At 45.8% G+C, this 23,155-nt stretch overlaps 1 protein-coding gene across 1 annotated transcript in view; it reads right to left on the bottom strand.

Annotated features, from left to right (window-relative positions):
- The window catches only part of LOC105696324, a 41,235-nt gene extending 36,559 nt beyond the window's left edge, over positions 1-4,676 (bottom strand). Inside the window, exon 1 of the mRNA XM_012418720.2 lies at positions 2,862-4,676. Coding sequence (XP_012274143.1) covers positions 2,862-2,964 — 103 coding nt within the window. The 5' untranslated portion in view covers positions 2,965-4,676. The remainder of the gene's footprint in view (positions 1-2,861) is intronic.
- Between the last annotated feature and the right edge of the window lie 18,479 nt (positions 4,677-23,155).

The raw sequence follows: 23,155 nt of genomic DNA, 5'->3' as shown, positions 1-23,155 counted from the left end.
ACCGAGTCTAAACAGATTTCGCCGGTCAGAGAAGGGTTATAATAGGGCATTTGTAAACGAAGCCTAAAACGGCCCTTCGGCAGTTAAGCAATTACCCGGGCAAATTCAAAATGTCGACGAAAGAAAAAACGGATCCTCGAGAGGGTAATGTCAAGCTACGGTGACATATATCGAGATGAATTTCTATTACGAAACGTTTTCTCATATCTCTTTTGGCAGGAAATTGCGGTGACGACGAGTAGGGGAAGGTTTTCCCCGTCGGATTTTAAACTGGCTTTTAAAATGGCGGCACATTTGCAAACCGAGACCGAGGGTGGTCTATTCTTGAAAAATGTCAAAAAGAAATTCTCCAGACGGTTTGGCGAGGTAGAGTTTAAAGCCCCATGGTAGATCTTGGTCAGAATAAACAGTGCTCGTTCCTAGTGGCCAGTGTAAACGGAAACGACTTCTACATGCCGACTGGGTCGTGTTTGGGCCCCGCGGCCATTTTGGAAATTTCCTCCAGGAATCTGCTCTCCTAACTTTTCCGTTACTTCTCCTTTCGCTTCGAAAATCCCGACCCTGCCAAGAAACTGAACCCAATGAGTAAACTGAACGCACTTTCGAGCCATTTTATGGCCACTGAAGAGAATCAGGAGGCTTCCTGGAAAGAGTCCACGGGTACGTGGGAAGTGCGCCGAATTACAAGAGATAAAAGATAAGGAACCTCTCCTGCGAAAAGTCTCAAGGTTACCACTGAGCCCAATTATTGTCCCAGAGATAAGATATACCCGCAAAATGGCGGAGAACTGCCTTCATCCGGTATCTCTTCAGCTAAAATTCCTGTATTTCCCCTAAGTCGAATGTCTACTCTACATGACCTAAATGCAAATACTATCCCCCAAACTTCATTTAAATATTCAAAGTCCAATTCAATTTTTTTATAAACAAGGAATCAAAGTCTGCCTGCACACGTCGAGGAAAGAAACAACAGATCAAAATATATTATGAATTACTGTTAAATTTAACTTCTTAAAATCAATTTCTGTAACGTGAGAAAGAAGCAAAAAAAAAACGGCACGGAGTTATAGATAAAAATCGATGTCTATTATCTTTCGCTCTTCTTGAGCTTAGGATTTTCTCTTTTCGACATCGTCGTTGGTATCCCGACGATCGTAGGAACCAGAATTTCCCGAAGTGCGCCCGAGTTTCCCCGATCGACCCCGAGGTCGCGACTTTCACGGAGTGACGTAATCGCGGCGTCGCGAACCGCGACCGGCCGCGCTACCGGCGGTCGGTAAGTTCACGTTCGCGTTACCATTTTCACGCACGGCTCCGAAGGGTGTCCCGTTACACGGGTTACCCCAGATACCGGATCGCCGTACACCTCGGGATCGCCGATCATGCGTGCACGCACCGATCGCTTCTCAAAGCGGCTTAACATCGCCCTGAACATCGTTTCAACGTCGACAACCAATCTGGAGCGGTTAAGGCATTCCAAGATGGCGGCCACCGTTCGGTTTTCGCGCTTCCCGGGTCGCGGCTAATTAATTCCCCGCAGCTTGATTAAAGTTAACCGGAAATAACCGAGCTATCTAAAACTCACTCGATTTCTCCGCACTGCTAAATAAATGTGGCTTAACATCGCCCTGATCATCGTTTCAACGTCGACGACCGATCTGGAGCGGTTAAGCCATTCCAAGATGGCGGCCACCGTTCGGTTTTCGCGCTTCCCGGGTCGCGGCTAATTAATTCCCCGCAGCTTGATTAAAGTTAACCGGAAATAACCGAGCTATCTAAAACTCACTCGATTTCTCCGCACTGCTAAAGAAATACCGTAAATTAATCACCTTTTTCTTCCGTACTACATGGACATGTCCATAAATTTAACTGGGGAGTGTATTAACTTTTCCACCCGATTCCACGTAATTATAACGTGACGTTATAGGATTGTACGTTAATTTTTAAATTTGTAATAAGTGCATTTTAAACTAAAGCATTTTTCGATGAGATCATTGGAGAGGTTAGAAACTTTCGAGCGTACATTTTTCTCGCCATAATTGGAGAGAAATATCGCGAGAAGGGGAGAGCCTCGAATCGGCGATTGAATGGAACCGAGTAAAAAAATTATCACCAAGCTCAATTCGTCCTCGGGATTTTAATATTGACTCTTGTCGTAGGGGCTTTGACTCTCGATATTACGAGCGCTGCGTTACTCGACTTGATAACACACAAGATCTCCGCAACGACGCTCGTTAATGATTCACGACGCCGATTGTGCCGACCGATACCGCAGCCCGATGAATGTTGACAACGGCGGAGAGTCTGAAAATTCCGAGAAAATTCCCCCCGAAATTTCCAACCTTGGATGGACATCGGTCTACAATAAATCGCGCTCTGGCTGAAAATCTAATATTACGGAATCACCCCGACAAGATAACCTCACTTTTATCTCCCCGTGCTCCTAGGCGAGAGAGGAGAGCACTCGATTTCGAAATTATTTTAGCCGCCGCCAATGAGAGTTCGTTTACGTTAGATCGAGTACTCGGTCACGAATGTTGTAAACGAGGTTTCAGCCTCACAATACTACGGACGTAAATACAGGTGCGTTTATTGCTCTCGGAACGAAACGGAGATTAGGCGTATCAACGCCTGACTCTTCGGATTTTAATCCCTCGTTTCATTGCCGCTTTTTATTTCGACCACTACACCGAGCAAGAAATGGACTGTCCAGCAAAATTACTCGCTACGGTCCAAATGTGAGAAAATCCTTTCTTTTTCCCTAAGAATTTCTTCTTCTATTTATAGAAAGTCATTGTTTTCCGCCCAGTGCGTGACCGCCGTGTAATATTAAATTGGAGAAGGAAGCTATTTCGACTTACCGCGAATTTTCGTCTCCTGGGGATCTAGGGACCCTACGCGTGGGTGGGCCTGCTGTCCTGGTTTCTTCAGCAGGACGCCCACAACTTGCGGTGCCATCATCATCTTGAAATTCCCTCCTAGGGATGTTTACACGAGGATGTCCATTTTTCCCCTAGCCCCCGATCCGCGGATAGCAATCTGGGGAATTAAGATCGATCTCCACTTCCTCGTCGAATCTCGATCTCGATGCTCTGGGAAGACTCGCTTCGATTTGTCCATTAATCTCGTCCAATATGCGACGATATTTTTATATTCAGTCTTCTACCGTGATAATAAACATGGATATCAAAAAGGTAGCACTTTCCAATTTCTCCTCCTTGAAAATGATATTCCTCAAGGCTGGATAAAATTTTCGGCGAAGTGAGGTTCCTCTTAGTTCGGATGGCTGCCGTTTTCGTGCGCGGCGCTAGTAGTCTCTTAGAAGGAACTTTTTTTTTTCCACTTTCTTCGTAACTTTGCCAGCGATCTCGTTTTACGTTATCGATAATTTCCCTCGTAGAAGACGTGTAGAACTAGCGGGTTAAGTCTTCTTGATAAGTCGTAGTTCGTAATCTTGATTGGCCGTTTTCGCGAACCGGCGCAAGTACTCGAAACTTTCTTCACTTCTTGGTCAGCACTTTCCTTTAGAAATTTTCGCGTAACGTGTAACAGACTGCGGGGGGGATAAGAACTCGTCGTTAATTTAGGTTAAGTCAAGTTTTGCGATATTTGCCTTGGCACTCTCTTAAACTCCGCGATTCTTTTCGCATTTAATTCGTCGCCGTCGAGGAACTGCAATAACTCCTAAAGAGAACGTTCACTTAATTTGGCACTTCGTAGGTTATTTTCCACGTCATAAATCCGTAAAACTGGACTATTTTAATCGAGGCGTTTCTTGCCGGTTGGCATTTTAAATCCACAAAAATTAACACGGTCGATTTTGAGATTCGGTAATTCCAAATTAGCGATTAACGTCGTTATTCTGGAGTGAAGACTGTATCTCGTCTTGTAAAATTTCGAGAAACAAATTGTCAGGCTTTTTGATTGCAAGTCTCGGATCGAGTTTCGTTCACCTCGCGTCCTTCCAGCCGTCTGCCATGTTTGAATAACGAGAAACGATTATTACATTTAATAAACGTTACGTAATATTTGCAGTTGTATATCACTTGCGCCTCGTGCAAGATAAACAGGCTTGGCGTTGATTTTGATCAAAGTTCGAGTAAAGGAGGATAAACTCCGATATTCCGTGACCAGGTTGTAGGTTAGGATCGCGCGTTAAGTGGCCCACCTGTCGAGCGCCGAATACATTCCTCGATTTTCCTCGGCCGCGACACCGATATCTCCCTAACCTCGCCAAGAGTCCACTCGCGACCGACCTAACCTCATTCCCGATTGATCCCCATTCAAAATGTCCGATCGGGTCGGTCGTCGCCCCGGCGCTGCGCGTCTCAATGTTTATTCAGCTGGACTGAATGAATAAGGTTTCCAAAAGTCCCTCTTTTTTTTTTTTTTTTATCGAGTCGATCGTCGTTCTTTATGTCTTCCTCCACTTTTCCGAATTTTCTTGTCGCGCCTGCCCACTAAGCACTCCCGTGATCCGTTGAACGAAATTAATTTCCTTTCTGGGATTATTTCAAGCAACTAACCTTCACGCGAAGTGGTCGCCACTGACACTCGTAGGGATTATCGCGATTATACTTGTTGGCTCGTTTATTGTTTACTTGTTTCCCCGAGGTTTGCCAACTGACGAGTGGATCTGCATTCAGAGCCGGAGTACACACCTGCTCACCGCACTGTCGCGCGTACGGCGAGCGACTGACAAGCTAATGGGAAGGAGCCGGTTCACGATCTCGGCGACCGTCCCCCCCACCACCGCCGCCGCCGCCGCCGCCGAGGCTATATAAGGCCGCCGGCACCCGGCGCCGCTCACTCACACGCGCTCGCTCGCCAAGTGCAGAGGTCAGGGCGCGACGGCTGATTCGCGGCGTCTCGAAATGAAGATGATCTAAATTTTAAAATAAGCAGCAATTAGACACCAAGGGACATATTCGACCATGTCGTGCTTCCATTTAAAGTGTGCACTACGATCCATGGGCTTTTCTCCACGTTTCCGTCGAGGACTTAAGTAGATATAAGTTTACCCTATTTCTTTTAGTAACAATTTCTTTCGCAGAAACTGTTAACTTACGTATGTACGGGGCGATTTATCATATCGATAGTAGGATCGCTTGGTCTAGTGAATATGGATCGTGATACCGAGAAACGATAGAGATCCATTAGCGTTAGCGATTCATGGAGGCGGTGACCGAAAAATTACGAAACCATCCGGTAGATGTCGTCTCTCCCCTGAAGGAAAAAATGGTGCTCCAGAAATGCCTCGGTGCATGTAACTTAATTATGCAACAATATATTTTAAACAAGTATACCGCGTGGATTTGATTTTCAAAGTCCACGCAAGAGGAAGAGATAAAATCTTCGCGGTATTTAAAGTATCCACTCTTGATTTGTATAATCCGAATATTTAAAAAATGAGCAAAAATGTGCACTTAATTTCGAAGAGGAATTGCACTTTACTAGGGTAGTGGTCTATGAGTACGAGCTTCACGTCACTCCGAAGGGTGACGGAGATCGAAGGGTTCCTTTGAATGAATTATGAAGCGAAATTTGAATGGACTTCACGTAACGGTTGTTCGCATATTTTTCTGTCACCATTTCTTTACGTAATGAACATGAAAGAGGAATTACTTATATGCAAATTGCTCGGCTGAATGACAACGTCGTTCGTTAGGGTGTCTCGTTCATCCCAGGCGTCGTGAAAAATCATTTGACCTCCATTAATGTCACAACGGGTTTCGAAATAGAAAAGGGAGAAGTCAATCAATCATCCGTTTGATCCGTCGGATCTCAGTCGAATGGGAATAATTATTTTAGCGATCGTTGATCCGTGTCGGTCGTGGAATATCAATAACGCGCCAAACGATCGCGTTCAAGGAAACAAGATGGCCGCGCGGTATATAAAGCTGAAAAGTACACCTCGAAAGAGCGAAACCAGAGGCTATTTGAATTGAAAATACTCACGCTTATCATACCTTTCGATCTGATACTTATGCCGTCTGTTTCCTTTCGCACGTTGCATACTACGTGAGTCATGGTATCATACCTAACATTTACAGCAAAAACTGAGCACTTAAACGATTATTATTAACCCTTCCTGCCACCTATCACTTATCCACATCGAGAGCAAGTTTGCCAGTTAGTAATAACCCATGGAGAAAGAAGAAACAACCTTTCGGAGTATTTATAAATATCCTAAAGACTAAACATGGGATAAAAGTCTGCAGGCGTATCATCCCTCGCGCGCTCATACTTTCAGCGCATCCTCTGTCCTGCTTTAAAGAGTTAATCCATAACCACATCCTCCTTTTGAAAAATATATCGAAAAAAAAAAGAGAAGAAGGGCATGCGTAGTGAATGCGAATGCAAACGAAGAGGAACGAGCCCTACGGTCGGCTGTGCAATTAAGTTTGTTAGCTAACATCTCGCTGCGCGAACAAAGGGGGTACCCCGGGCTGGGAAATAAAAACGGGGGGGATCCCATCCATCAATCGCTTTATCTATTACGTCTGTTCATCGGACCAGGATAATTATCTCGGCAGTCGTTGGTCCGTATCGAACGTATCGAACGTTCGATATCGATAGGTCTCGCAAAGTGGTCGCGCTCGAGGATGCAAGATGGCGGCGCAGCACCCGCGTTTGTGGTTAGGTCGACGCGTCGACTCCTGTCGATAGATGCATCGAGAGCTTTCGAGTGCAATGTCGCTCATCGCGGTCCGTTGGTTGAAAACAAACGCAGCTTGGAAAAAATCTGCACGCCACCAGTCAGCCGAGACCAAGATGGCGGCCGTGCTCGGTGAACATGTGGGCTCGCGAGCGAAAAATGCCTTCCGAAAATATCCCGAGACGCGCCGAGACCGGCTGCTCTCGAAAAACGATTATGGCGCCCCGCTCGCGTTTACTCCACCTAAGTACGTCAAGCTACTCGACTTGTATTTCGAGTTACTTGGGATGCGCTTATTTCGATGCACCGCATGTACTGACGAGGAATGCTCGAACCGTGTGAAGTACGGTATCGAATTCCAAGTACATTTGGAGCAACCTTGCCGGCGAGCCGTTTATAGGTTATGTGAGCTTACCAGTGATCGCTTACGCGAAATATCGCCCGGGTCATAGTGCACGTTAGGGATGTTCGATTCTCTTAGAAGAATCGATTCTCTTAAAAATCGGAATCCAAAGAATCGATTCTGCAATAATCGATCCAAAAAATCGGAAATTTTTTATATATATTTAACACAAATTTAATTAATACATTTTTACGTGTCGAAAGCCATCCATGAAAATGAAATGACTGTTGTATAAAAAAACTAAACAATAATTAGCAGTTTATATAGCAATTATATGTCTTCTCTAGCTTTCCCTTTGGCCGATATTTCCGGCCGAGATGGTCGACGGAACAAATGAGAGGTTCTGATTGGCTGTTGAAAGTCAGGTAGTGTTATGACAAGAGTGCGCTACGACGCTGAGTTTCAGTAGCCAATCTTGTCGTAGCGACCTACAGCAACCAATGAGCGAAGCGAATTTCTCCCCTCTATCGTTTCAGTCAAAAAGAATCGGTTTCTCGATTCTGAGGGTAAAGAATCGAATCTCAAGAAAATCAAATAGTAAAGAATCGATTCTAAAAATCGATTCTTTCAGCAAAAAAATCGATTTTTTAAAGAATCGAATCGGAATCGAACATCCCTAGTGCACGTATACGTGTAAACGACTGAAGTGGTGTATTTTTAATTAGAAAGTTGAGGGGTAATTAGAACCCCTGCAAGAAGCGAATACGTAAATACGGGGAAAGGAATGCAAATATATCGAATTAACAGTTTAACTCTGCACGCTTTTCCCTGGTGGGACATCACGCGCGACTTTCCTCCCGACGATTTGCATTCTCGAAACTTCGTTCTGCGTAGGTATTTCAGGAGGCCCCTCGTTTACAGTAAGTATGTAGGTTATTTTAATGCACGGTTCAGCGAGAGAATGCAGATGTTATGCGCGGGATATCTTCAAATCGCACGACAATCGTTTGTCTCGAGGACCGTGCTTCCATAACCTCCATTTAAACAACCTGACTCTGTTTAAACAACTGAACGCGGCCTCGAGCAGGATTTAATTCACTAATTAAACATTCTTCCCGAGGTTTTTCAAAGGAGGACAAGACGTCGAGCGGTTTAAAAAAATGTGCAACGACCACTCGGGAACGTAGGAATGGGACTTTACGAGGTTTTGAATATTTCATCGGACTTTGAGGGGGCATTTTAAATTCCCCAGCGTATCGTCGTGGGATGTGAACCAGATTTTGGGAGTTTGCGAATTCCGCCACCGCGAAACTCTATAATTCGCCATCCCGTCCTCTTTCCAAAATCCAACGCTCTGATTGGTCCATTTTCGTTCAGGCCGAATTCCTCCAGATGTCACGGACAAATAAAATACTTATATCCAATCGGTTATTATATTAAATCTAGAAAATTGTCATGTTATTTACCGTTACCAGAAATCCCGAAACATATTTGGCGTGAAACTCTGCCGAGTTTTTTATTTCTTTCCATACCAATTTGCCGGGCTGATCGCGGTGCCTTTCTTTAATTTTCATTTTTTTTGAGGTTTCTTGTCCAGTTGCGAGGTAGAAGGCGTCGGCCTTCCTGGTCCAGCGACCTTGACTGCAGCTTCCGACTACCGGATTCGCAAAAGCCGGCCGGTCGGTGCAGCAGGACTCTACCTTGTCTTCGTGATCCTGCGAGACATAGATCCGTTACCATAGCTCAGTTGAGCCACTTTTACTTTCACTTCGGGGGAAACGCAGGCTCGGTTACGCCGGGGTAACTTTGTAGATCAATTATGATCCGGCTATAAATTATTTCGAAATAACACCCCCTCCCCCCCTGGGGGATCATTATCGGGATCATTAACGAAATCACGATCTATCGCTCGATTCCTGTCTCACCGTGAAATCGTGACTCGGTCTGCGCATGCGCGCTCGTGGGTTAGGACTTTTTTCCCGGCCATCGCTCAGTGATCACCGATACAGTTCTATCTGTGCAACGTATAGTGTATGGGGAATCCCCGAAAAGCACTATACAGTGCCCATAATTATGAAAGCAATAATATCTGCGCTCGAGGGCGATAAATAACCTCAAAGGTTACCGTGATACTCTCGAAGGACTTTTTCGAGGATGTTGCTTGGTTGCTCAATTATTAACGTGCATAAATATTATTGCGTCGAAGTATGCGCGAGGGGATGCGACCTGCACCCACATATCATGCTTTATGGGATCACGGGGTCTCAATTTCGTGAGTTATGGGACGCTCGACTTTATCGCGGGCGCTGAGAGACCGAGACGGATCGCTCCTTTAATCCCCCTTAAAAAATGCACCCTCTGGCAAAATGAAATTCATATACGCCCTGGACGTATGTCGCCAGGCGACGAATCCAAATTTAGACGAGGCCGATGCGGCTCGTAATACGCATATTAAGCCGCTGTCGCGACTTTTGGGAACGCATTCCGCCGTTGGGGCTTTTTGGAAATCCACCTTGTAATCGGAATTCCTCATCCTACCGTGGAAGGTCACTTTTCCTTACCTCACTTTTCTAAGCAGGACAGGCGCTATTTGCGATTCGTTTTATAACTATAATCTAATCTTTTAAGACTGAACTTGTATATAGATACGAAGCTGCGGTATACTTAATGTATAATCTTTTCGATACGGGGGACCGACGATAACGGTCGGCTTGCCAGGGAGTAATATAAAGCGGACGTTGTGTAGAATTTCTATGAGCTTTTCAAGATGGCCGCGCCGGTTCTAGAACGGAGGCGACAAGGTCTTCTCTCCGAGCTGGTCCGTCATCGTAAAATCGTAATTTACGGTTCAAGAGAGTGAGGCGAATTTGTCGCCATCGCTCGCAAGGCTTTTCCAATTAGTCCGAACGAGATGAGCAGAATGGATTAGCCGAGGCTCGTGCAAAGGGTGACTCATGAGAAACTATAATCGTCTAGTCATGCGAAACTCCGCGTGAGTAAGGGAAATGGACGAGATAGCGATGAGCGGGAGAAATTCAGGAGCATTTTTCCGAATCCGTCAATTTTCATCTCGAGTCCATTGTCCTCCTGCTCGTAGGCTGCATATTTCCAAGATGGCCGCCCATCTCGTGGTCGTTACGTGCTTTCACCACCTACAAATTGTGGAAGATGAGACGCCGCTTAATACTCGCACACAATACCTGCTCTTTGCACGCGAAAATAATATACCCTGCTTTAATTGTTTCATTCAATGGAAATCAACGAGAATTCTTACCTGCGGGAGAAAGGAACTGGCATGCGAATATTAGAAACTGCGGAAAAATGTTCTATAAGAGTCCCTGTATCAAGATGTGCGTTCCAACCTTCTCTGTTTGGGAAATTTTGGTATCGTCGGTCCTTTGCATTTGGTGGAGTACTCCGAAATGTTGGGAAATGATTCAGGTCAGAAAAAGAATCCCGCGTCAGGGTCTTCTGAACCACCCTGTAGATGTGAGGTGAGGTTAAGTTCAGCCAACTGGGGACTAATCAACATGCCACAAATCTTCGTTTGGTTCATGTGGCGAAGATTGAATAGAGTCTTGACTCTCTGTCGTAATTCGTGCCGCGGATGATGAACCCACGCGCGCCTCGACTCTTGACAGTCAGTGACCGCCATTTTGCTGACGCTCAAAAACGTCCCTAGTGAATCATTGTGCCCGGTATAATTGCCCGGTGTTTAGTAAACTCCCAAGTAGATGCTCATTACGGTGTGCCGAAGAGAATGGAATTTCTATCTAACCTGCGATCTCTCGCACGGATTTTATTACAGACAATCGAAGATATTTCAAAATTATTCCCGACCGTTTTGTTTTTGCGCTTTACAATGTGTTAAAGGCGATGTAAATACTTTCCGCAGCGGGCCTTTTGAAAAGCAGCCTGTCGTTCATTTTCAGCGGCATTCGGCGAAGAATCTCTCGGATTGATTTGTTTCCCTAGTTACTTTTAGAAACGCCGTTTGCAACTTGCAAAGTACATCCGAACAGTTTTACGAGCCATGGGCGGCGAAAAGTCGATGTAAATTACGTGGAACCGTTGAATGTCAAGAGTGTCGAGTTATAAACTCTCCGATTGCACGAAGCCGTTAGATACCAGCAAGAGAGGGCGACTTCGAACAATAGCAAGCTTCAAGAAGTTACCGGCTGCAGGAATCAAGGAACGTTCCTAAATCCCCAGATAATATCACGGTAACTGGAAGGACCTCGGATTCGTTGTACACGGTTTTCACGACGTCCGCTAGATGGCGCCACGCGCTGCCACGTAGGTGCACAAGTCGATACGGACGAAGTCTCCGTTTGCCGGCAATTTATCTCCCTATGTGTTAGTCCGATAATTTATTCACGAGATCCAGAAGGAAACTCGCAGCATCAGCCATGGCCTATCGAAAAACAGTTTTCCCCCTTATTCGCAGCCCAAATTGCAGTGGTTGGTGACGATAAAACTGCACGCAATGCTATCCGAGCGCGCTTCTCCCAAGCCTCGGTTTCCCATTCCTCAAATCCATTTCGAAGCTCCGATGTAATTCTTTTTTCTGCTATCAGGAAAAATCAATTTGCTGGAACATCTTGACGGACCCTGGATCATCCCGTTGTGTCGAAATATGTTGGGAGGCAGCGAATGGTCGGAGCATATCGGGGAAAGGAAGGGAATTACAGTGCACCTTTTACGACAGTGCTGCCAACTGTGAGAGAGCTGTATAGTGGGGGTGGCGCACTGCGGCTGTACCCGGTTGCATCCCCTGGAGAGCGGGAAGAGATCCGGAAAAGGAGCGAGGGGTGGGTCGGAGGAGTCGAGTAAAAAAGGATCATAAGAATCTTAAAGCTCTCTTGAACGACCCTCTGCCTCCATACGGCAGTAATTTCGCCGCCATTCACCGCCGGATGGCCACTGCTCCGGTTGCAGCACTAAGGCGACAATTATCAAGAACCGGAAGACGTTTCTCGATGCCGCTAGGATATTTACATCTATGATTTACATCGAGACGATTATCGCGCATATCCACCCTCATAACCATTTTACAGTGATTTTTAAACCGAGAAAGTTAACCCTCCGTAACCCAGTTTCGTTTTCCAGCTAAAAGAAAACCGATGTAAGGCGAAACTTGTAAACACCGACCTCCTGATATTAATGACATGTTTATGAATTACCAATTTATACTCAGATTTCTTGGTTATAAAGGGGTGGGACGATAGTGAGGCACTATATCGAGTCTCGTCGTAAAAGTCATGCGGCATTGTAGAGGGTTAACATTTAACAAGTACGTATACAACATTGGTATTTCATATTTCTAAGCGATCGTCGGTAAGGCGACCGCGGACAAGATGGCGGGCGCCATTTAAATAAACCCAGACGACCTTCGTCATATCGGAAACTTGTCACGAAAAAGATCCGTCATCCCGGTTCAGGTCGGAGCCCTCAAACGGTGCTTCTTACGTGGACTCGGGAACGAGGTTGCACTTTCAAGTGCAGCAACACATGCATCCGGAAGCTCTTTAAGCATTCATCGATTTATCGCCAAGTTCCGCGCGAGTCTCGCAGCCGCTATTACTCATTCAACGCCGGATCTATAAAGGCCCCCGAAGTTTTCGCGAACCTCGGACGAGCCCTCAGCCGGGATTCTGCAATTCCATTTCCTCCCGCGCTTCGAAATTTCCCCCATAACTCTTCAGCCTGTCATCTACATCACACGCCATGTTGCACTTAACCCGAAACGCCTTTCCATCCCTTTCCAATAATTTCCCCTAGTTTCCATCAACTTATCTCCCAATATTTCCCTTATCAACATCTTTCCCATTTCTTATTGCTTCCTACATTTAAAAGTATTCCCCCAGATCCGAAATTTTCGAGGTCATGTAACCATCCTCATCAGAACCGCGGCCATTTTTTTTCATGTTATTAACCCCTTCCCCCTTGCTTTCCAAGCTATCCCTTAATTCTCTTCCTCAGCCTCTCCCTTCTCCCTCCACATCACGGTTCACATCAACATTTTTAAAAACCGAACCATTTCTATTTTTTATTGCTATATTTAAAGGGATTTCGTTAGATGTATTTTTTCTTTAGCTAATAAAAGAATTGGATGAACCCGAGAAGATAGATTATCCGTATTTGGTGCATTATAATTGATTTCAGTTGTTTCGTGACCGTATTAACATAATGTAACCGAGATTATGACGGAAAGGACTACTGACGGGCACATATATATGTATATATATATATTTGGAGAAGTTTTTTTTTACACCTGAAGAAGGTGTTTTTGATTCGATCCCAAATTTTCGAGGTTATATAACCGTCCTTGGCACTGACCTTGGGGTCGAGAAGAGACCCCCTGGTCCCATCAGGATGGCGACCATATCTTTTTTCGTGTTGACAACCCCTTCCCCCCTCGTTTTCCGAGCCACCACTTCATTTTCCTCTTCAGCCTCCCTCCCCCTCCACTCCCACGCAGCCTCCTCCATCTCAACCTCTTTCTTCACCTTTTACTCTCATCTCCGCTGAGAACCCCCACCTTTCCGTCCCCTGGTATCGAACGCCCGGTGACGTCATCGTGGCCTCAGTGACGTCACGCCAGTGGCGCTCACCCCCTTACCCTTAATATCTATGGCGGGAACGTCAATCGTTTCGGAAGGTGCGCGACGGACCGTGAATTTTGATATTTCTCGATATCTCTGAGACCACTGAATAAATATTTATTAGGGAATGTGAATAAGAGGGATATAGACGGAAGCACGTGGAAGTATTTCTATTGAGCTGGTTGTTCTTCCTTCGTTATCATGTTTAGATGTAAATAGGATTAGTCGGTTGGATGGAGTTTTTTAGGCGGTATTTTTCGGATGATTTGAAGAGAGTGAATGGAAGCGAGCTCGTTCGAGGAGGTCGGATTTATTTATAATCCTGTCACCCTTTGATCTCCGGAACGGATAGGACGTCACAAGTGCGACGCTCTTTCAATCACCTGTCCACGACACGTGTCCCTGACACGTGTTCGATTACATTTCCCTGAATTATACATTCGGGAAGTAGATGGATTGTCGGATAATTCAACAATGAGAGAAATAACATGAATAATGAAGACACATTTCCGACCATCGACCTGCCGATATTTGATTTCCTCCCTTTACCACCTGGACGATACGTCGTCCATGGAAATGCATTTCCGCGATCCGTAACCATCAAAACGGAAAGGGCCTCGTAATGTTCAATGTTTAGCGAACAATATTTCACCATAAAATTCTTTGTAACTTATTTCTCGCGTCATAATTATAAATAAAAACATGGTTCACATATACTTTCTAGGTACTTCCTCTGTGGAATCGTCATGGCGCCGTTTTCAGCATCTCGATGAAAGGTCGCAATTTTTATTTTCACACTGCACCGTTCGAGGTGGTACCTGATGTCCTTCTGAAGAGACTGGATTAAATGTATAACAGGTAACTTATTTCTCGCGTCATAATTATAAATAAAAACATGGTTCACATATACTTTCTAGGTACTTCCTCTGAGGAATCGTCATGGCGCCGTTTTCAGCATCTCGATGGAAGGTCGCAATTTTTATTTTCACACTTTGCACCTTTCGAAAAATCCGTTCGAGGGTCGCACCTGATGTTCTTCGGAAGAGACTGGATTAAATTTCTAACAGGTATATTTCATATATATTCATATTTGTTTTATATGCATTTTTAGATACTCGCCACGCGAAATCATCATGGCGTCGTTTTCATCGGCGGGATGAAAGGTCGCAATTTTTGGTTTCGAGCACTTTTCTCGAAATCCTGTCGACAGGGAGGCGGCTGAAGTTCGTCGGAAGAGAGATTTATTTTTAATCCCGCCACCCTTTGATTCTCAGCCCGGTGGGAACGCGTCACAAGTGCGACGTTCTTTCAACCCCGTCGCCATGATGTGTGCGCGCGAGAGACGCTTCTCTGTGGGTGGACGTGCTACGTGAAGTTAACCGAGTGTGCGCAAAGTGCGAGCGAGCGAACCTCCGAAGCAGGGCTACCAAATCCCGGGGACCATTGATCTGACAGTCTTGCGGTGACGTCACTGCCCCGCGAAAACGGGTCAAACGTCACGAAAAATGGCTCCACTGCCAGCATCCCTGGCTCCGATTCAAAAGCGCGCGACCCGCCATGGTGGCGCTCCTGAAGTTAAATCGAAGAAAAGAAAATTTCACAACGATCGACATGATCATCGAGCCCATAAATTTTCATTCTGAAAAGCGAATGTTTATCCGAATTCGTGGACACCGAGGAACGTTAGAAAATAAGGGAAGAGCCGCTGATGACGCCCGCGCCGCCATGACACCTCGCGGTCCAGTTTCGCTAGAGTGAAACTTCCTCCCTTAGAAAGAAACTTTTTTTATAACAACTTCGGCATTACTCTTTGTTGCCGTGGGTCTTTAGAAAAGTTTCTTATTGATCTTATTAAGGATTGTTAAGCGGGATGAGGGGGATTTCTGGCTGATAACGAGGAAACTCGAGCTCGATTGGGAATCCCTAGCTTCCGCGCGAACTTCAAGGTGTATAGGGACCCTGAATTAAGAGGAATGTTTAATGTTCCTTCTTTTTACGCGATGCATAACTCTTGGTCCGTTTTCCTGGTGGGAGGGCCTTGAGGATATTGTGCCGATATATTATGGTCGAATTTTAATTAGCTTCGTGGGGCGCGAGATGGAATAATTAAGTTCTGGTTTATTAATTCAGTTTCCCCGAAATTTTCCTCTCAGGCGGAATATCTGCCTCTCAGCACACCTCTACTAATAGGGTTTACCACAACGTGGATTAAAACTCGCAGAAAACAGCTCGTGACTGTGGTCGTAATAGAAATTTACATGCCGGGCGCTTCGCATGTTCCAGGCGTTTAATGGTGTAACATTTCCTCCCAGAGCCCTGCGTTCCAATTTCGAAAATGCCGTAAAAGTGAACCGAGAAGTCCCAGTGTACGGGAAAATAGAGCCCGAGATTCTTTACTCCACCTTTAGTTACTGAATATTCATTAAGGGAATTATTTCACTCGCGTGTGTATAATACACATTTATCAGCGGTGAAAATTCTCTCCCAGGGCTTTCTATATTTTTTAAAAAATCCTTAGGGATGTAGGCTAGCTCATGTCCGACATCGCGTACGTATGTGTACAATAAATTTTCCCGGAATATCACGATTCAGCTGAAGAGATCCGGTGCTGAGGGTTGAAAGTGCAAACGCTCGAGGGGGATGGCGCACCCTCGAGAGGTCCTTGCACCAGGGAGGACTAAATTGCTTGTTTCTGTCGCCCTCGCGCGACAAAGGAGACCCACGGCGAATTTTCCTGAACGATATTACGTAACGAGCCGCTTTTCCCCCCATGCCTCCGCCCCCTTGTAATTCACTTAAGGGGAGAGAGGATCGGCTCATTCTCCGAGCGGCCCAGCCACCGATATTACCCAATTTCGAAGCGCTTTTCCGATATCATGCTCGAACTTCCCGATGCATTTCCAAATTTCACCGCAAAAGGTATCGAAAAAAGGACTCGTGAGATGTTAAGAATCTGGAGATATTTCCTATTTCGAGTCCTTCGTGTCAGACCTGGGCCGCCATAGATTCTCACGTCAAGGGAATTCCTTTCTCATCTGAGGTCTGAAGGTATTATCGTTGTTTTTTAATAGTCGGCGAAACCGTCGTTACATCGTTCTAATGACAGACAAGACTTCGATCGGCTGCAAAGAGATTGCCACGAGACAGCAGACGCTCCCTGTGCTTCACCATTTTAAGGTTCCCCGCGACGCCACGAGCGCGCCACTGTCGCTATTAGTTCGAGCGCTGCCACCTTTCGAACATAATTTTCACTGCATTTAGTCCCGTGCAATGGCGTAAGGAAATTCGATCCGGTGGAAAGGGATTGCCCGTAGAAATTGGGCACGATTTCCACCTTTCAGGGAGGCCGTAAGCGACGTCACCTTTGCTCTTGGTTCAATCCGGCGCTGCCAACCTAACCTCCATAAATTCCCTATTCAGACGGCGAGCAATACGCCGGTTCGCTCCCAGGGAAAGCCCCGGAGCGAGAATGTAATAACGTTCCAGAGCCTGATAACATGGCGTCTGGAAGCTGGGAAAGATGGGGGTAAGGATAATTCACCGGAACCAGCTGATAAGGCATAATTCCCCGGTTCCTTTTCAGATTACCGGGGTTCGCATCTCTTAGAAACCTCACCTTGTCGCATTAAAATGTGACAAGGACCAGGATTATCTCTCCTAAAGTAGCGTTATCACCCTTTGAATATATTTCCAAACTGTTATCATCCCTAAACGTCCTCTTTTATACAATATGTAAAAAATATACAGAGTATCTCGTGAGAGACACGGCAATTTCGTTTGTAAAGTGCTTGATTATAAATACAATGATCGTTTCATGATGTCAATGTATGTAATATTAAATAAAGTGATTTATAAGGGTGTGTACGGTGACAAAATGCCTTAAAAGTTGAAATATGTCATTCTAGGGGAAAATGACCATTTCATCGCCTCGCGTGTGACCGAATTGAGCAGCAATGATACGGCTTTCTTTCTGGAATGGCATGACGGATGATGGGTGAATAATTTAATGGCTGTACCGTGGTTGCAGATATGCCTGAAGCTGGTAAGTACTCACGTTACTTTGGAGATCCTCGGCCGAGGGCTTTTAGGGAGCCATCCAGGAGCGGCTCTAAAGTGGTGTCTGAAGGGCGCCAAGAAGGATGGCTCCCAGGAGTGCCCTGCGTTAGGAATATATCCGGGAACCACCGGGCTTGTCATAATACTGGGCACGTTATCAAACTTGCATTATCTGTAACCACGACTCCTTCAATCCCATACTTCGGTTTCCAGAAACCGCGGCTTTCCGCCATTTTCTTTCAACGACCACGGTTAGACAAAAAAATTCCATCCAATATCGAATTCATTTTTTTTCCGATGGGAACGGAAAAGAATAAGGCACTAACAATTCTTATTTATTTTTTTATACTTATAACAAGTATTAAAGTTATGGTTTACATCGTGGGGGTGGAAGTTCACTAGGTTTTTCATTTCCTCCAGGAATGTCGCGAGAATTGGTCGAGTGGATTTCGGGGTTCAGGAAGTGGGGCAAGAGGTAGGTCCGGGGAAGACGATGGGGTGACGAAGTTCGGAAGCCTTCTGAAATTTCCATGTGCTCGATGGCGGGGTGTCTCTTGGTTTGAGGACCGATGGCGTGTCGTGGCATGCTAAGCACACCCTCGGCTGGCTTTCACCCTGACTTCGTCATTTTGGGCACACGAGGATGACCTTTGGTTCCTATAACGTCTCCAGACTGAGATTCACCCCACCCTAATAAAAATTATCATCCCACCCTCTGAATCTCTCCGCTTCCACCCCTGGGATTTCACCCCCGTTGAAAGCTAGCCCATTAAATTCACATCCCGAAATCCTATACCCATGGCACTTAGAAATGAAATTCAAACAGTGCCAATCGTTTCACTATCAGCCCAAAGAGGTGAACACCCGCCCGTTCCATTATTCCGATCGAATAGAATTTTTGCGCAATATTATGTATTGAGTAGCGTCGCAGTTACTCCGCAGTTCGGCCTCTCTATTCACCTCCTTTGTCCCGCGTTTAATGCCGTTATCACCGAGATTTAGGAAACCCTGGATAATTAACCCGAAGTTAAAGTTCTCCGCTTCCCATGAAACCGAAATTGACATCGAAGCTAAAGCTAAGCTTCTTCTTGACTTTAGCCGCCTCGAAAAGTGGGCCCGAAATCGCCCTTTTGGGGGTCCCCGTGGGAGTAAATCAGAGGAGGAACGGCAGGAGCTCCGACGCGCTGGGGCTCGCAAAAGAGCGGCAAAAAGTCCCGCAAGTCAAACGCAGCATCCCCGAGTGGCCTCGCAGAGATTCGGTAGTTCCATCCCTCACCGCTTCCGCCCCTTTATGCCCGCGCCCCGGCTGGTGTGGCGGCCACCCTCCACCTCTCTTATCGATCGGCCGCCACCTCGGAGGGACTCGCAGCGCGCGTACGCCGCGGCTCGGCCCTCAGTGGCTGCCCGGCCACGAAGCCGGCAACATCTCGCCCGCCCGCAGCGCCACCCGCCGGACACCCCCACGCACCTGCTGGACCGGCCGCGGTGCCTAGCAGCGCAGCACTGACCTGCAGCCTGACAGCGCAGCAAGCCTGCACCGCGCTTGGCAGCGCAGCCCACCGCTCAGCGCCGCTGCTTCTCCGGGCGGCCGCGCGTGGCGCTGCCTACGCCGATCTACGGCACGCGCCGACCGGCCATGCAGCGCTGCTGATTCGCGATCTACTCGCGCGCCTGGTAAGTACTGATTTAACAATAATTAGACGCGATTCGGTTGTGATTTTTATTTAAGCGCCCAATGCTTGACATGGACGTTAAAAGGTATTTCAGGTAGAACAGTCTCGGTCGTCGAGTTGCCATGTGCGGCAGTCCATTGCTATGACTGGTTCGGGTAAAGAGACTCGGGCAATATTTGGCATGAGACGCAGCTGAGTCTGATAATGTCGGAACCTCGAAAAGTGAATAGTAGGTTTTGTTAGACAATCAGGGTAAATTCTAGGTTTATTATTATTGGGCCCAAGAGCCTTGCTGTACATGGTGGAAATATGGACATGGTCGATGTGAATTTATTTCGATAGGGTTGGATTAGTTGTAGCGAGTGGTGATGAGGAAAATAATTAAAATTTCTTTTCTTTCTGGTCTTAATCTTAATAATGGACTGTTGATAAAAGTCGACTCGTGACTCGTTTCAGAGAAAGTATTGGATGTGCGAAATGCAGCGTCCGGGATGCAGCTTGCGAGCGAGTCGACCAGTGGACTTATGTATAGGCGACCCGTCTAGAATTTTGGTCTCTTTAGGGATTACTTTTGTTCAAGTTCTGTCGTATCATTGGAGCTTAGGCATGATAAAGATGAATGGCAGGTACTGGCAGCACTTTGTGCCTAACTATGTCCTGCTGCGTGCCATGTGGCTCGGCTGCAGGTGTGCTGCGCCGGATGCATCTCAGCTGCGACATGGCGTGGTTTATGCAAATCAGCTGATCGATGCATCCGCTTACGTGGAACTAAATTTACAAGATGGATTAATATTTTATCCTGCACGTTGGGCACGTTCCATTTGTATCAGGGGTATTAAGGGTCGAACGGTAATATCAATTGTGGAATCGAGATTTGAGGGGCTGAAAAGTGGAGCAAGGTTGTTTAAAGGGAACGGGGAAGCCTTCCGGTTTTCGGGGGTCGAATTTATGGGCGGGTCGGCCAAATTCCCAGGATAAGGAAAGCGGCGGTTGTTGAAATGGCCATTCGATGTCGCGTGTAGATAACGTCCCAGGGAAATCACTGGCGGTGTGTATTCCCCTGATTGGGAAATCGATAGCAACTTTAAATTTGCCACCCCATGTTTTCTCTTACACCTTCGAGGTATCGATCGGTCCCAAAGGACTTCGCTCCTGGCGACACCCACTTTTTATCGGGTTTATTAAAACCGGGCCCAAGATTTAATCTGCCAAGTCGTAATTTAAATCGATTCTTTTTGCGCAAATTCAATTATAGCCCGGCTAAAAAATCCTGCAATTCCCCCTGGAAATTAATCCGCCCATTTGATCGGGGCCTGAGTTCACCCTCAGAAAATCTCCTTTGATTAAGATTAATTATCAAATAAATGTTAAAATTAATGTCGCTTAATTCGGACTCTTTTTTTTTTCCCCCTGGTGTACGAGTTATCAATAACTCGATTGCATTTAATTGCACGAGATTCGAGGCCATTCAATTTGGCTAATCTCGAATTCTATTAGACTCGTCGACTTCATTTGCTGTCTTTACATCTTGTAATCGAGATTTAGCGTGCCGGGAGGGCAAGAATTCGTATTCAATAATGGCTAATGGCAAATGAACTTTTCAAAGGTCGCGTCCATTTACTGGAAGAGGACTCGATCCTCTTCGCCGTTTCCTTCCGCAATAGTAATTGACTTCGCGGGGACGCTCGGTAACGGGTCGTTATTTTTTAATCTTAGCTTTTTTCCATTTGTACCGCCATTTTCCATGGTTGCCTTTAAATGCCGTCTGACTCATCGACGAGATCGAGGCCGATGATTTTCGAGGGCTCGCCGACGGTCACTTGTTGATGCCACAATGAGATGCATCGAAATCACGAAGTATATAAATCATACCGGGAATTATCAATAATAGGTGGGATCGATACATGGACCTTTGACATTATCGAACGCGATTCATTTTAATAAAGCGATTAGTCACAGGACGATCACTTAATGATTCACGGCAATGTATACTACATATATTTTTCACTATTCTTTTTATTTTAATTTTTAAACATTTTTTGTTTCATTCTCTTTCGTTGCCTCTTGGAGATTCTTGATTCCTTAATACCGTGGAATGAAATGTACTTGACGAGGGGATTAGTTTGATTCCGGGATCCTGGGACACAAAGGACCGGCGACAATGTCTGGATCTGCACTCGTTAATCCGGCTCGCGAGGAATAATATAAAAAAAAAAAATTGTCCTGGAAAATGGAAATCCTTCCCAGCCGGTGTTATCGCGGCCGATGTTATTCCCGTGGTGTCCTTGTTCTCCGACCGTCAGAGTCCACCGTGTCAAGGCAAAAATATATCAATTCCTGTAGATGGCTCGATATGCCCGTGTGGTAGCATAATTCCCGATGAGTGTGCGTTTCCCCAGAAGTGGCTCGAATATCTTTTCGATTTTCCTTTTGCCATGTAAAAACCACCCAATTATCCCATCCGCATAGCTTCTGAATATGCAATGCACTTTTCGAGGTCTACTCCTGATGCACCAGATCCCGACTCGTCTCGGCATTTCAAAAATGGAAAATAGACGAGTGTCCCTTTGAATTCTTCAGGAGTCGATCAAAAATTCTCGGAATATATCGCCGAGTAAAAATACGCTCTAAATACATTTCCAAACCCTAAACCTGTATTTCTGAGATTTTTCAGGAATTTTCTTAGCTCGAATTCTGCATAGGAATTTTATCGCCCTCTTCACTCCTCGTTAACGTCCGCGTGCTTAAAGGACGATTTTCGTTTCTTTTTCTTTTTTCTTCTTTTCCCCCTCGGCATGAGATTTGATAATTGTGCTCATTTCAAGGGACAAAGGACACTTCCGAGGGAAAGCGGTCTCGAGGAGACCTCTTCCGAAAGTCGTCCTCAGCATTGCATAAAAATAAATCCAAAGAGAGCGCCGTGGAGGGCCTCCACTTTCCCGGTCGTTCTTGTCCTTGGACATTAAAAATGGCCGGCCGTGGTTCCTCGAAGGCATTGGGCACGTTCCTAGGCGATGAGTTACCTGCGTGACAGAAAATCGATATCTCGATTCATCTTTCAGGTATCGAGACCTCCTCGAGAAACCTGAAGGTACATATATTCGGGGAAGGCGTCCCTCTCTCAGTGCTTCTTATTCTATGGACGACCTTAAATCCCCGAAGACTCATCAAGACCCTGGGGAAGTTTTATTAAAAACAGAATAAAGTCACTCAAATTAATCCTCCTATTCGTACGTGATTTCACTTTGATATCGGCATATGATACCGCAGGCCCGGCGTGATAGTACATGTTATCACTCCTGGTTAACAAAAGTCGCAGTCGTAATTGCAGCCACTGTACACCTGCATAACGCTCCCCGAGCTAAGCGTATTTCTAGACCATCCGGATAAGAATAGCCCGGCAAGTAGACTCCTGAATTAAATATAGTCGGTGAACGAACTGCAAGTAGATTACGAAATTTCATTCAACCCTTTAGAGGGGAACGGCGCGGGTGGAAAACTGCAACTTGGATACCCGGTTTCGCGGTCATACGTGACAGCCTAATTCGAGCTCGCAATACGTAACGAGATTAATTTTAACTTAATTTACAGCACCACTAATTAAGCCTTCCATATTACAAACATCGTACATGTTTCAATGGCGATCACATAAAAAAATGAACATTCAATTTTGGAGCATGATTTAGAGGCGGTGCATTGAATAGAAGTACATGTACATTTATATACTTTTTTACGTGACGAGTATGCACGTTGAAAATCGTCAAAGGGATTATTAATAAAGGGTATTAAGCCGAAATTACTTCATTTTTATCTGGATAGT

Source organism: Orussus abietinus, unplaced genomic scaffold, assembly GCF_000612105.2.
Source record: "Orussus abietinus isolate OABI.00-Male unplaced genomic scaffold, Oabi_2.0 scaffold37, whole genome shotgun sequence".
Taxonomy (NCBI): domain Eukaryota; kingdom Metazoa; phylum Arthropoda; class Insecta; order Hymenoptera; family Orussidae; genus Orussus; species Orussus abietinus.
Note: the sequence above shows the minus strand (reverse complement) of the source record. Positions and strands in the feature narration are given on the sequence as shown.